This window comes from Dipodomys merriami, unplaced genomic scaffold, assembly GCF_024711535.1.
Source record: "Dipodomys merriami isolate MVZ:Mamm:240054 unplaced genomic scaffold, mDipMer1.0.p SCAF_8, whole genome shotgun sequence".
Taxonomy (NCBI): Eukaryota; Metazoa; Chordata; class Mammalia; order Rodentia; family Heteromyidae; genus Dipodomys; species Dipodomys merriami.
Genome location: NW_027206401.1, coordinates 19,079,829 through 19,091,598, shown reverse-complemented (window position 1 = coordinate 19,091,598; position 11,770 = coordinate 19,079,829). Strand labels below are relative to the sequence as shown.

Here is an 11,770-nt window from a genome sequence, read left to right as displayed (position 1 = left end):
TCCTCCTCCTCCTCCTCCTCCTCCAGTTCCACAACCTGTCTCCGGGCTTGGGCTACTTCCTTCTCCACGCCCTGCCTCCCCTGTGCCTCGAGGGAAACCCGGGTGCGCACCGTCGCGGCCCAGCTCTCCGTTTGGAAAAGACCGGGAAGCGGAGGGGTGAGACCGAGGGAAGAGAGGGCCAGGACGGACCGGGTGTCCCGCGGCCGAGCAGCCTCTGTGTTTGTGTGTGTGTGTGTGTACGCGCGCGCGCAGGTGTGGAGATCGTGGGGCGCGCGGGGGCCGGGGACCGAGACCGCGAGGGGACTCAGGTGCCCGCGGGCGCTGAGCTGAGCTGCGCCGCCGCGCGGCCCTGCGCGCTCCCGCGCCCGCACTTCTCCCGCACACTTCCGCACTCGGCTCGCGGGGCGCCGTTCTGCGGGCCGGGGAAGCGAGACCATTTATTCCCGCGGTGCCAGGTGTGGGTTTTGCGCTTGGCGGTTCCCCGGAGCTGGGCCGGGGAGCGCGCTGGGGCGTGGGGGAAGAGGCTGCCCCGAGAGGGTCGGCGGTCCCGGGGTCAGTGCGCTCTGCAGGGCCGGCAGAGGGGTGCGGCTCGGGGCTCCGATCGGTGTGGGGTACGGGGAGGTGGGGGTGGTGGTGGTGAGGGGCTCTAAGGGCTCCGTGCAGCCCCGGGTAGGGTCGGCGTTCCTCCCTCCTCCTCCGGACACACAATCTCTCCCGGGGCTAAGGTGGAGACAAAGGCTTCCGGGACGCGGCTCGCCCTCGGAGCCCGCCCTGCTGTCCCGGAGCCGGAGGCCGGGGGGGCGCGAGTCCGGCGCCCCCATCTCTGCCCCGGAGTCAGTGGTGACCGTGGGGAGGTCCTCCGCCCCCGAACACCGGGTTTCGAGACCCTTATTTGGCTGGACCCCAAACTTGAAGGATGGATGACCAAATATGGAGTGTGTGCGCGCGTGAGCGAGGCAGGAAGACGGAACCGGGAAGGTGGTGCTTTGACCCCCGCCTGCGGTGGACGATAAAACCCGGGGCCGGGCTGGCAAAGTGCTCCATCCACGTGCAAAGTTGGCCTCCGATGTCCAGACCCCGCTATTCGGGGACAGTAGAACATCTACACGTATTGCATCCAAACTCAAAAAAAAAAAAAAAGCAGCAAACAAGTATGATAGGGTGGTAGAATGCCTACTTTCGTGATTCTCGTGCACACGGCGTCATTAGATTCAGTGACAGAAGGACTGATTAGATTCAGTGACAGAAGGCCCGTCTAGCATCCGCCCTCACCTTCTCTTGAACCCCTTTCTCCTGCTGCAGCCTCTCACTGACAGACTCCCTCTTCCTCTTAGATTTCCTCTGCTCACGGCCCTATGGTCCAGATCTGGCTCACCCCAGGCCTAGGCTTCTGTCCTTGTTAGAAAAATGTCTAGGGTCTTCCAAGTTCTGTGTAACAATGAGCCCCCCCTCCTTTGTGCACATGTCTCTCTCCTCTAAATAGAATACGACACAGCAAATTCTATATGCCAGCAGTAGCTTCTAAACCTGTTATTTTTCTATTTATAGGGGGTCTGGGCAGGGAGCCTTTCTTGCTTTGTTAAGAGATCTGCTTTAGTGTAAGTACCCAGCCTGTAATATTTCATACAAATACACGATCACACGTCTAGTCCCTTTGCATAACAACAAGAGAAGAAGAATGGGGGGGAGAGGGGACAGATGGTGTGTTGGAAACAGAATTTAATTGTGGGGAGTAAACCCCTGGGAGCCTGTTTCATTGTCCATAAGATGAAATGCATAAGTGCTCTGCAAAGTTCTTAGGATTGTTTGAATCAGCCTGGATAGAGAACTCAGTATGTAATTAATCATAAAGAAATGCATCTGTTCTTAGAACTGGATGATATATACATCTGCTAAATACACTGCAGAGACTGATGGTTCACATAGTAGAGGGGTTTCCTCTCAGTTTCTCATTATTATAGGAGGTCAGGTCTGAATGTTTTTGGTGGAAGGTGTTGAGAATGAAAAGATCAGTTTCCAAGGGAGGGAGAATCAGTCTGAGAATTCGAGAAGTCCTCAATCTTGGGTAGTTCATTCTCCCTCCTGTCCCAAATGGGCTAATTACTTCATTGCTCACAGATCCTTTCTATTTCTGCACATGCTCCCAGGAACAGGGAGCATTGTTAGGCATAGTTTTGATTGTTAGACAGTATGGGGGCAGGATGGCTCTCAAATCTGCTTTCCTATTATATTTTTACCTGGTACAACACAAAACACGACATTCATGTAAGTACGTAAGAAGAACCTCAGTTGGGAAAAAAGATAGAAGCAGATCTCTAAACTAACTTTATGGGTTAATATTCTTTAGTGTGTAAGTAATAGAAACTCAGAAAACCAGCACAAATGAAACTGAGAAAGAAAGCATTGGTTCTTAATGTTCAGGGTCATGGGTGGGTTCATTGTTACGGGTGTGAATTTTCTTTGTGTTAACTTGATTCTTGACAGATGCTGGAGGGGATGTGGACAGAAAGGAACCTTACTTCATTGTTGGTGGGAATGTAAACTTGTTCAACCACTTTGGAAAGCAGTATGGAGGTTCCTCAAAAGACTTCACATAGAACTCCCCTATGTTTCCAAATTTTTTCCAAAAATTATATTAAGTGAAGTAAGCCAGGCCCAAAGAAACATAGGTCCCATGGTTTCCCTTATTTGTAATATCTAGTAGATGTATGAGTCAAGTGGAAAAGGTCAGATAATGTGATGTCAGGAAAATGAACCCTTAGATATGTATTTTAATGTTTTTTTCTTTTATGCATGTGTTTCTAACCCATTTATAAGATTATCTCTTTGTTGCTTTGTATGTCCCTCCCCCACAGTATAACCCCTGCTTTCACTATATTTGATGTCAGTATAACTTGTGGAGGAGATGGGGAAAAACCAGTTGTTTAAGGATACAGGTGGACCTGTTGCAACAATGAGAAGTACAAGTTGTCATGTCCAAAATGAGCTTTACAACGTCGGGGGGGGGGGGGGGGGGGAGAGGGGGAAGGAGAAGGATTGGGATTGGGATTGAGGGGGAGGGGGGAGGCTGGGAAGGGATGTGAAGGGTAAACAAAGGAGGAGGCTGCAATGCTTGGTAAGAAATGTACGCATTATCCTGCCCATGTAATTGTAACTCCTCTGTACAGTATGTTCACAAATTAAATTAAATTAAATTAAAAAAAAAAAGAAACCAATGGAAGTGAGAGTGTTGTTATACTGATGGGTTTAACGCAGTGTTGGGGCTGAACTTGACTTCCTTTCGGTAGGGAATCACCTACAGAAAGTCTTCAAACCAAACATTCTGCCCTGGAGCACTTCTGGAGCCCAGAATAAGGGTTTATCCAAGATATGTAGAGGAAGGAAAGAAATGCTTGGTCCAAACAAAGTTACACTTCCAGGGTGGGGAATGGGTGCTGGTAAGGCCTAAATGAGTTGTCTCCCTGGTATTTGTGAGCCTGAGGCAGGAGGATCTCAATATTTTTCCCTATCATTATTCTCAAGGCCTAGTTTTCAATCCTTCAGCATAGAGAGGGTGTGCTCTGAAAGCACATGGATACACGTCAGTGCAGAGAGAAAGGTTTATTGCCAGCAGAGGGGCTGGCCAGGCTAGTTCTCTCACCCAAGGGAGAGAAAAAGTGCTTGTCATTGTCTAGGGAGCATCTTATAATCTAGAGGGTTTAAGGGTGGGAGGATTCCAGTATGGTGGTCTAAGATTTATGGCAGCTGCCTGAATAGATAAGGGGGCCTACTATTGCAATGCCAAGGTGAGAGGGGGGAGCCTGGTCTTCAGCTGCCAGCACCAGAGGGGCCCTTTGTGTGCCCATCTGAGGAAAGGAGCATGTCAGGCTAACATCCTCTGGGTATGGTATAGGTTTTCAGTCTCTTAAATTTTTCTTGAGTTAAATGTAATGTTATAAATAGAAGGTCAGCCAACACAAAGTCCCCAATATTTGCCCACTGTAATGTTTGATAATGTTTTATGTAGATGCATTAAATGGATCATTATGCATATGCTCAAGCTCCTTAAAGTATAATGTTCACCCTAGTAACATAGCAGATAGTAGGTGTACTTTTACTTATTAACTGGTATTCCTCCCCATCAGTATCATTTGAATATATAGCCATAAGTATTGCTCTCGTTTTTTAAAAAGACCAGGAATTACTTAGTGTCCATCGGGATAGAGTTGTTCCTCCCAAAGTGCACCTTAAGGAATGTATACATACAAGCCTACTTTAATTTTTTATATTATTATAATGGTGATGTATAGAGGGGTTACAGTTACCTAAGTCAGGTGAAGAGTATTTGTTTTGGGACAATGTCATCCCTTCCCTTGCTTTCTCCCAGTTTTTCCCTCCCTCCCAACAACCCTACTTTTTTTTTTTTAGTCCCCTAATATGGAAATTTTATTATTTGAAAAAAGATTGAATGAATTGGTCAGTGTTAAAGTCTCTGTTCAGAAGCACTCTCTCTCCTTTTGCTTGTTCTTTTCAGTCCAGAAACTCAGAAAAACCAGCACAATATTTATTTAACCTTTATTCTGGGTGCCAGAGAGGAGCCTAGAGCATTTCAGTGGGATCCCTGCTTATCTCTTAGTGAAAACAAGTAATTCTAATGGAGATGAAGAGAGCCACACAAAGCTGTGGGAACACTCAGTAGGGAAGCTTCTGGGCTCCGAGAGGCTTCCTGGAAGGAGTTACTTCTAAGCTGGGCCTGGATGTGTGCCTTAGCTTCAAGAAAGGGGGATAGCAATAGTCTGTGCCAAAGAGTCTGTGCCAAAGAAACAGGGTGGCCAGAGGCTGGAGATAGGAGTCAAAAGATTTGAAGAATAGAATAAAAATGCCTTGTGCCCCTGCAACCTAGAGATAATAAGGGCTGTCTCAGAACCCAACCTGTGGAGGAATTTGCAACCAAATCCCAACTTCTGTTACTTCTGGACTCTTCCTTATCTAAAAACGAATGAGCGTCACCACAAGCTCTATACTGGAGTCATATTAACTTGGAAGCTGTCCAGACAACTCCTGCATGTTACCTAGAGTTATCATTGATGAGAGTATTGAAAAATTGGGTATTGATGTGCTTCCCCTACTCAACCTCAGGCTCCCAAAGCAGAGGGTTTGTTTGCATTCCCACTCCCAGCACCTAGTTCAAGGCTTGCTTTAAGTGTGCTTTGCGGGGCTGGGAAGGTGGCTCAGTGGTAGAGCGCTTGCCTTGCATGCATGAGGCCTTGGGTTTGATTTCTCAGCACCACATAAGCAAAAAGAAAAAAGCCGGAAGTGGCTCTGTGGCTCAAGTGGTAGAGCGTTAGCCTTGAGCTGAAGAGCTGAGGGACAGTGCCCAGGCCCAGAGTTCAGGCCTCACGACCGGACCCAAAAAAAAAAAAAAAAAAAAAAAGTGTGCTTTGCATTTTCTCCTTACGCCTGTGTAATTTTGCACGTCTAGAACCTCCTCTCTCACTTGTTGTGTTCTTGGTCCGTTTCTCTCTCTTGTGACTTCCCCAAAGCCTTCTGTAGCTTTCTATAAGGCTTTGGACATTGTATCAGAGACTAGCTAGTGGGCTGGCTTCCTAGCTGGGCACTGTGAAGAGGACCTGCTTAGCGTAATAGTTGTATAAGGAAAATGGTTGCTTCCTCCTCAGTGGCCTATGGAACTTAGAGAAAGTGAGGACATAGTGCCATGTAAATCACAGTGTTTTAAGGAAAGAGATGAAGGGATGTGGTAAATAATAGTCATAAATGCTACATGAAAAGAGAAAGGGGCCATGTGTGTGTGTGTGTGTGTGTGTGTGTGTGTGTGTGTGTGTGTGTGTGTGTGTGTGTGTGTGTGTGTGTGTGTGTGTGTGTGTTGGATAGAATGGAGAAATGGCAGTAACATAGATTTATGGGTTTTTTTCTTTCTTTTTTCCTTTCAGGTAGCAATGAATGTGGATCATGAAGTTAACCTCTTAGTGGAGGAAATTCATCGTTTGGGCTCAAAAAGTAAGTAATTCTTGAGGTTCTGAGGATTGAACCCAGGGCCTTGTGCTTGCTCTACCACTTGAACCATGCCCCCGTGCTTTTGTTTTTGTTTCGTTTTTGAGATATGGTTTGGCTAACTTTACCTAGATTGGCTTCAAACTTGGAATCTACCCGCAGAGTACTTGGATTTATAGGTGTATACCACCACACCTGGCCCCAAAAGTAAGTGGTCTAACACAAATCATTTCTTCTACATTTTCCTCAGAGCAGGCAGGACTGGCTTTTTGGAGAAGCCAATGATGGGTCACCAGAGGGCTGTAGGCACAGGATAGCCTCTCTGCCCTAACCCCAGGCTCCTTGTCACGGAGGGTTGTTTGAGATGTAGGGTGGCAAGGAATAGTTGAGATGTTTCATTATCCTCTGAATGGAAAGAAAACTGCTGGGCTTTCATCTGGTTGTATTTTGTTTTATTTTTTTGAGTCCGGTCATGGGGCCTGAACTCTGGGCCTGGGCGCTGTCCCTCAGCTCTTCAGCTCAAGGCTAGCGCTCTACCACTTGAGCCACAGAGCCACTTCCGGCTTTTCTCGTTATGCTTATGTGGTGCTGAGGAATTGAACCCAGGGCCTCAGGCACGCAAAGCAAACGCTCTACCACTGAGCCACCTTCCCAGCCCTGTGGTTGTATTTTATTTTATTTATTTATTTATTTATTTTTTTGTTGGCCGTGGGGCTTGAACTCTGGGCCTGGGCGCTGTCCCTCAGCTCTTCAGCTCAAGGCAAGCGCTCTACCACTTGAGCTACAGCGCCACTTCCGGTTTTCTGGTGGTTTATTGGAGATCAGAGTCTCACGGTCTCTCCTGCTTGGGCTGGCTTTGAACCGAGATCCTCAGATCTCAGCCTCCTGAGTAGCTAGGATTACAGGCGTGAGCCACCAGCGCCCGGCTTGTGGTTGTATTTTAAATCTGATAATGGAACCATGTTCAAATTTTTTATTTTTCTCCCTATTAAAATTTCTATTTTCTTACACATCCCATCTGAGAGGTACTAAAGCTATACGCACAATAGGAAGTCTCATCACAACTTAGGAAAAGAAATAACTGTCCAGTGAGTTTAATCATATTGTAAGTTACTATTTGTTCAGTACCCACATATGCCAAGACTTGTGTGTAAGTACAAGTTACACAGGTATGTTTGTTTTCCTCTGGAATCTTATTACATCATTGATGAACACACACACACCTTCTTGGGGCAATTATCAAAAACAAGATAGCATACTAAACTAAACTGTATAGTGTGGGCATTCAGTTTAGTATGGTCCTTGTGAAACAAATTATTGGGAACTATTAGTTGAAGGTTCTGAGTTAAACCGTGAATCTCAGGTGAGTCTTTAAAGTTTAGGGCAGGTCAGGTGACACATGAGTTGAATTTGGAATGAGAATGCATTTGATGTTTGTGGAGAACACTGAGAATTATGTGGGAGAATGTACTTTATTTAGTACTCCTGTCAAACAGATCAACAATCTTGCCTAGTCTATTTTTCTCCCACCTCCCAACTGATGGGACTTTGGTGAGTTTCATTTTCACTAAGGATGTCTTCACTTTTGGTCCTGCCCTATATCCAAGTTTCTCTTGAGCTCTAGACCATTACATTATATGAGAGGAGCACTTTCGTTTGAATGGTTTTCTTTCTTATCTGTGTCAACCTAGATGGGTTAAATTCCACTAGTTTTAAAATCATATATAATCTTGACATCCCCAGATGAATACATTTTACTACCGCAGACCAAAACTCTGTTTCAGAATCAGCAGCTGAATAAATAAAAAGATTTGAACTAATTATCAGCACTTGCATATACATGAAAACACTTGAAACTTTGCCGCTTTGCTTCAGCCAGCTTACCTTGGCTTTCTTGTTCTTAGCATAAGATCACAGAATTAGAAAGCATCTATCAAAGGATATCCTCTTCTGGCTAGTGTTAATTATTTAAGGTGTGTCTGGAGTCATTTTGATATATGAGTTCAAGGTGCAAATTGATGGAGGAAGTTTTATCAAGTCAAATCCATAGAAGTCTCGTTTTTCATCCAGAGAGAAAAGATAAAGCGGAGAATGATTTTTTGGAGATTGAAATGTTTTCATCTAACAGGTATTTCTGGAGTACCTTTTTCTCAAGTGTAGGAGATACAGAAGTAAATATACTTAACCTTTAAGGTCTTCTTAGGTAGCCGGAAGATAGACAAACTAGTGTATAAACTCAGTGGGATGGGGTGCTTTGGCACATGCCTGTAATCCCAGCACTTAGGAAGTGGAGGCAGGAGAGTTGAGAATTCAAGACCAGTTTGGGCTACCATCGCAAGTTCCAGGCAGCCTGGGGGAACACAGGTGACACACAGTCTTAGAAAAAGAATATAGACTCTGGTGTCAGACTGTCTGCCATCAATATGTCATTACTCTCTGAAATGAACCCTAGCTCATCTACACACTTGATGTGTGATCTTGGGCACATTATTAAACTGGCCAGTGTCTTGGTTTCCTTATTTGTATAATAATAACAAATAGTGTATCTAAGCAATTAAAAGCCCTTTTTCACAATTTAAAATCTCGAAAATAAGAATGTGTCATAATACATGGGGTGCTGGATTGAAATTGGCAGTTTAATTGGAATATAAAGTAAGGGTGCTTCTTGCAGTCAGTGGTGTCTTCTCTTCCATGAAATGAGGATTGAGTGAATTTTAATGACTGTAAAGTGCATTGAACAGTTCCAGGGACATAGCAAGTACTCAATAAATGTTAACTATTCCTAGCATAATTAACGCTGACTGCTTTGACAACATATTTAGTTTTTTAGGAAGAGGGACTCTTTGATGACTTCTCTTGTATTTGAGTTTGCTTTTGTAGGAAAATCATTTATCTAGGGAGATGGGTCTGTGATGCTTGGCATATGGCTTAACACGGGCAAAATTATAAAGCAGGATCCTTCATGGTACCCTGCGCAATAGCAAACAGTTCATTAAGATTGGATCCATATGGAGAGAAGAGCAGACAAGCATTGGATGCGTGGCCATGGAATGAAGAACCTTATCCTTGAGGTCAAGAGCTTCTCTTTATTTTCAAGGTGACTGTGGCCAGGAATTTGGATTTAATAGTCAGGATGGATACCTGAGGAATTGCTTTTGTTCTGTGCCAGTACTGAGACTTGAACTGAGTGCCTAGGCACTGTTTCTACTTTTTTGCTCAAGGCTGGTGTTCTACCACTTGACTCACATTGCTACTCCAAGCTTTTTAGTGGTCAGTTGGGGTTAAATGTCTCATGGATTTTCCTACCTGTGCTGGCTTCAAACTTCAATCTTCAGATGTCAGTCTTCTCAGTAGCTAGGATTACAAGTGTAAGTTAGGGCCACTGATGTCCAATGTTTTTTTGTTGTTTTTTTTTTTTTTTTGCTGGTCTTGGGGCTTGAACTCTGGGCCTAGGCACTATCTCTAAGGTTTTTTTCAAGGCAGGCACTCTACCACTTAAGCTATATAGTACTACTCCCAGCTTTTTCTGAGCAGTTTATTGGATATATAAGTCTCACCGACTTTCCTGCCTGGGCTGGCTAGGAACTGCAATCCCTAAATCTCAGCCTCCTGAGTAGCTAGGATTATAGGCATGAACCACTGGCATCAGTCACATTTTAAAATTTATTTATTTTTTTGTCGGTTGTGGGGCCTGAACTCTGGGCCTGGGTGCTGTCCCTCATCTCTTAGGCTCAAGGCTAGCGCTCTACCACTTGAGCCACTACCAGTTTTCTGAGTGGTTTATTGGAGATAAGAGTCTCATGGACTTTCTTGCCTGGGCTGGCTTTGAACCATGATCCTTGTATTTTAGCCTCCTGAGTAGCTAAGATTACAGGTGTGAACCACTGGCACACAGCTTTTTTTTTTTTTTTTAAGATCCTACATGGAGGATTCTGAATATATTTAGAACACACTTGATCCTGGATTTCTCTTTCATATGTTGTCTTTATTGATTTGTCACATATTAATTTATGTCAACATAATTTAAAAAATATCAAGATGGGGAAATTTATCTACAACCTCAGCACTGTAGCTGTTTCTTGGTTCTCTTTCAGTTTGTCTAGATAATATAAAGGCCAGGAGACCTTGTGTGTCTAGAACACTGAATCTGAATTTTGGATCTAGGAAAAAGGTACTTGAGCCTATGATTAAGTGTTAAGTTATAATATTGGTTGGCTCATATTAAGAGGCTGGTTAAAGATTTTGTTTGCCACACATGGAGGCAAGAAACAGTCTGTGCATTTGCTGATATTGTATTTTCTCAAATTAGATGCTGATGGACAGTTAAGTGTGAAATTTGGAGTCCTCTTCCGGGATGACAAATGTGCCAACCTCTTTGAAGCATTGGTGGGAACTCTCAAAGCTGCAAAACGAAGGAAGATTGTTACCTACCCAGGAGAGCTTCTTTTGCAAGGTGTTCATGATGATGTCGACATTATATTGCTGCAGGGTTAAGGTGTTTCCATAGTTTTGTGCATTGCTGTTTTGTTTTTTGAATTTTGGTTTCTGGTAAACTGGAATAGTAAGTCAAAGGACCAACCTGAGGTTACATAATGTATTTTTATAGAATTTTGAAAGCAAAAATGGACTCACATTTTAGTTTTTTAAAAACATCTTGAAAAGGGTAAACATCTTGAAAAGGGTAATGTATTGCTCAGTAAAAATAAACAAATCCTACAAATCCTATTATTTTTCTCAGCAAAAATTGATTGGAAGATATAGTTAATGAAGCTTTTTTTTTTTTTTTTTTTTTTTTTTTTGCCAGTCCCAGAGCTTGAACTCAGGGCCTAGGCGTTGTCCCTGAGCCTCTTTGTTACTCCAGTCTAGTGCTCTACCACTTGAGCCACAGTGGCATTTTTTCTGAGTAGTTTATTGGAAATAAGAATCTCATGGACTTTCTTGCCCAGGCTAACTTTGAACCTCGATCCTCAGATCTCAGCCTCCTGAGTAGCTAGGATTATAGGTGTGAGCTACCAGAGACTGACTGGAGCTTTTTTTTTTTTTTTTTTTTAATTTTTTGAAGTATGGAACCATTTGCTTCATAAATCATTCTTAGACAGTTTTTACAGATGCTTGACATTCTGTCAAAGCAAAAAGCCAACTGAAGAGCAAGTCTCACAAGGAATGTTACTTTGTTTATATAATAAAAACATGGAGCTGTTTCAAAATTGCCTTATTGCTTTCTTTGTCATTTAAGCATGTGCCTCTCAGAATTGAGTTTTTCAACAAGATTAGGTAAGTATAGGAAAAGTTATGATTTGAAGATACTCTTAAAAAGAGAATTGAAAAAAACAATATGTTAATGTTGTACCCTATTGCCAATATTTATTTTGTTGGCAGTGAGTATTTACCCAGAACAGCTACTTCTTGTATATTGGTGACATTATGAAAAATACCTTGCTTCTTTTCTCCCCTGCAAAACAAGGTTACTAGGGTTTGAATCTAAGGCCTTAAGCATTCTTGGCAAGCACTCTACTACTTGAGCCATACTCTCAACCCAGGAAAACATCTTACACAGCTAAGGTTCACTTGAAAATTAATAGGTTATGTTAAGAATCAAATACTTGGGAGTGAAGGTGTCATGATTCAGCAAAAGTTGATTGCAAGCATGTTTGTGGTCTATTGATATGTGCTCACCCTGCAGAAGGACAAAGGACAAGAAAGGAGCTGGTAAACCTGAAGTTAAAGAAACAAACACTCATATAGCTCTGGGCCTCTAAACAGTTGATTTGGATCTAGG

At 43.6% G+C, this 11,770-nt stretch overlaps 1 protein-coding gene across 1 annotated transcript; it reads left to right on the top strand.

The window, feature by feature from the left end:
- Window positions 1-11,201, top strand: Abracl (ABRA C-terminal like). Its single transcript, XM_070010213.1, has 3 exons — window positions 1-156; window positions 5,931-5,997; window positions 10,301-11,201. Exons 2-3 carry the CDS (start codon window positions 5,937-5,939, stop codon window positions 10,483-10,485), a joined length of 246 nt encoding a protein of 81 aa, XP_069866314.1. The 5' UTR covers window positions 1-156; window positions 5,931-5,936; the 3' UTR covers window positions 10,486-11,201.
- The last annotated feature ends 569 nt before the right edge of the window (window positions 11,202-11,770 follow it).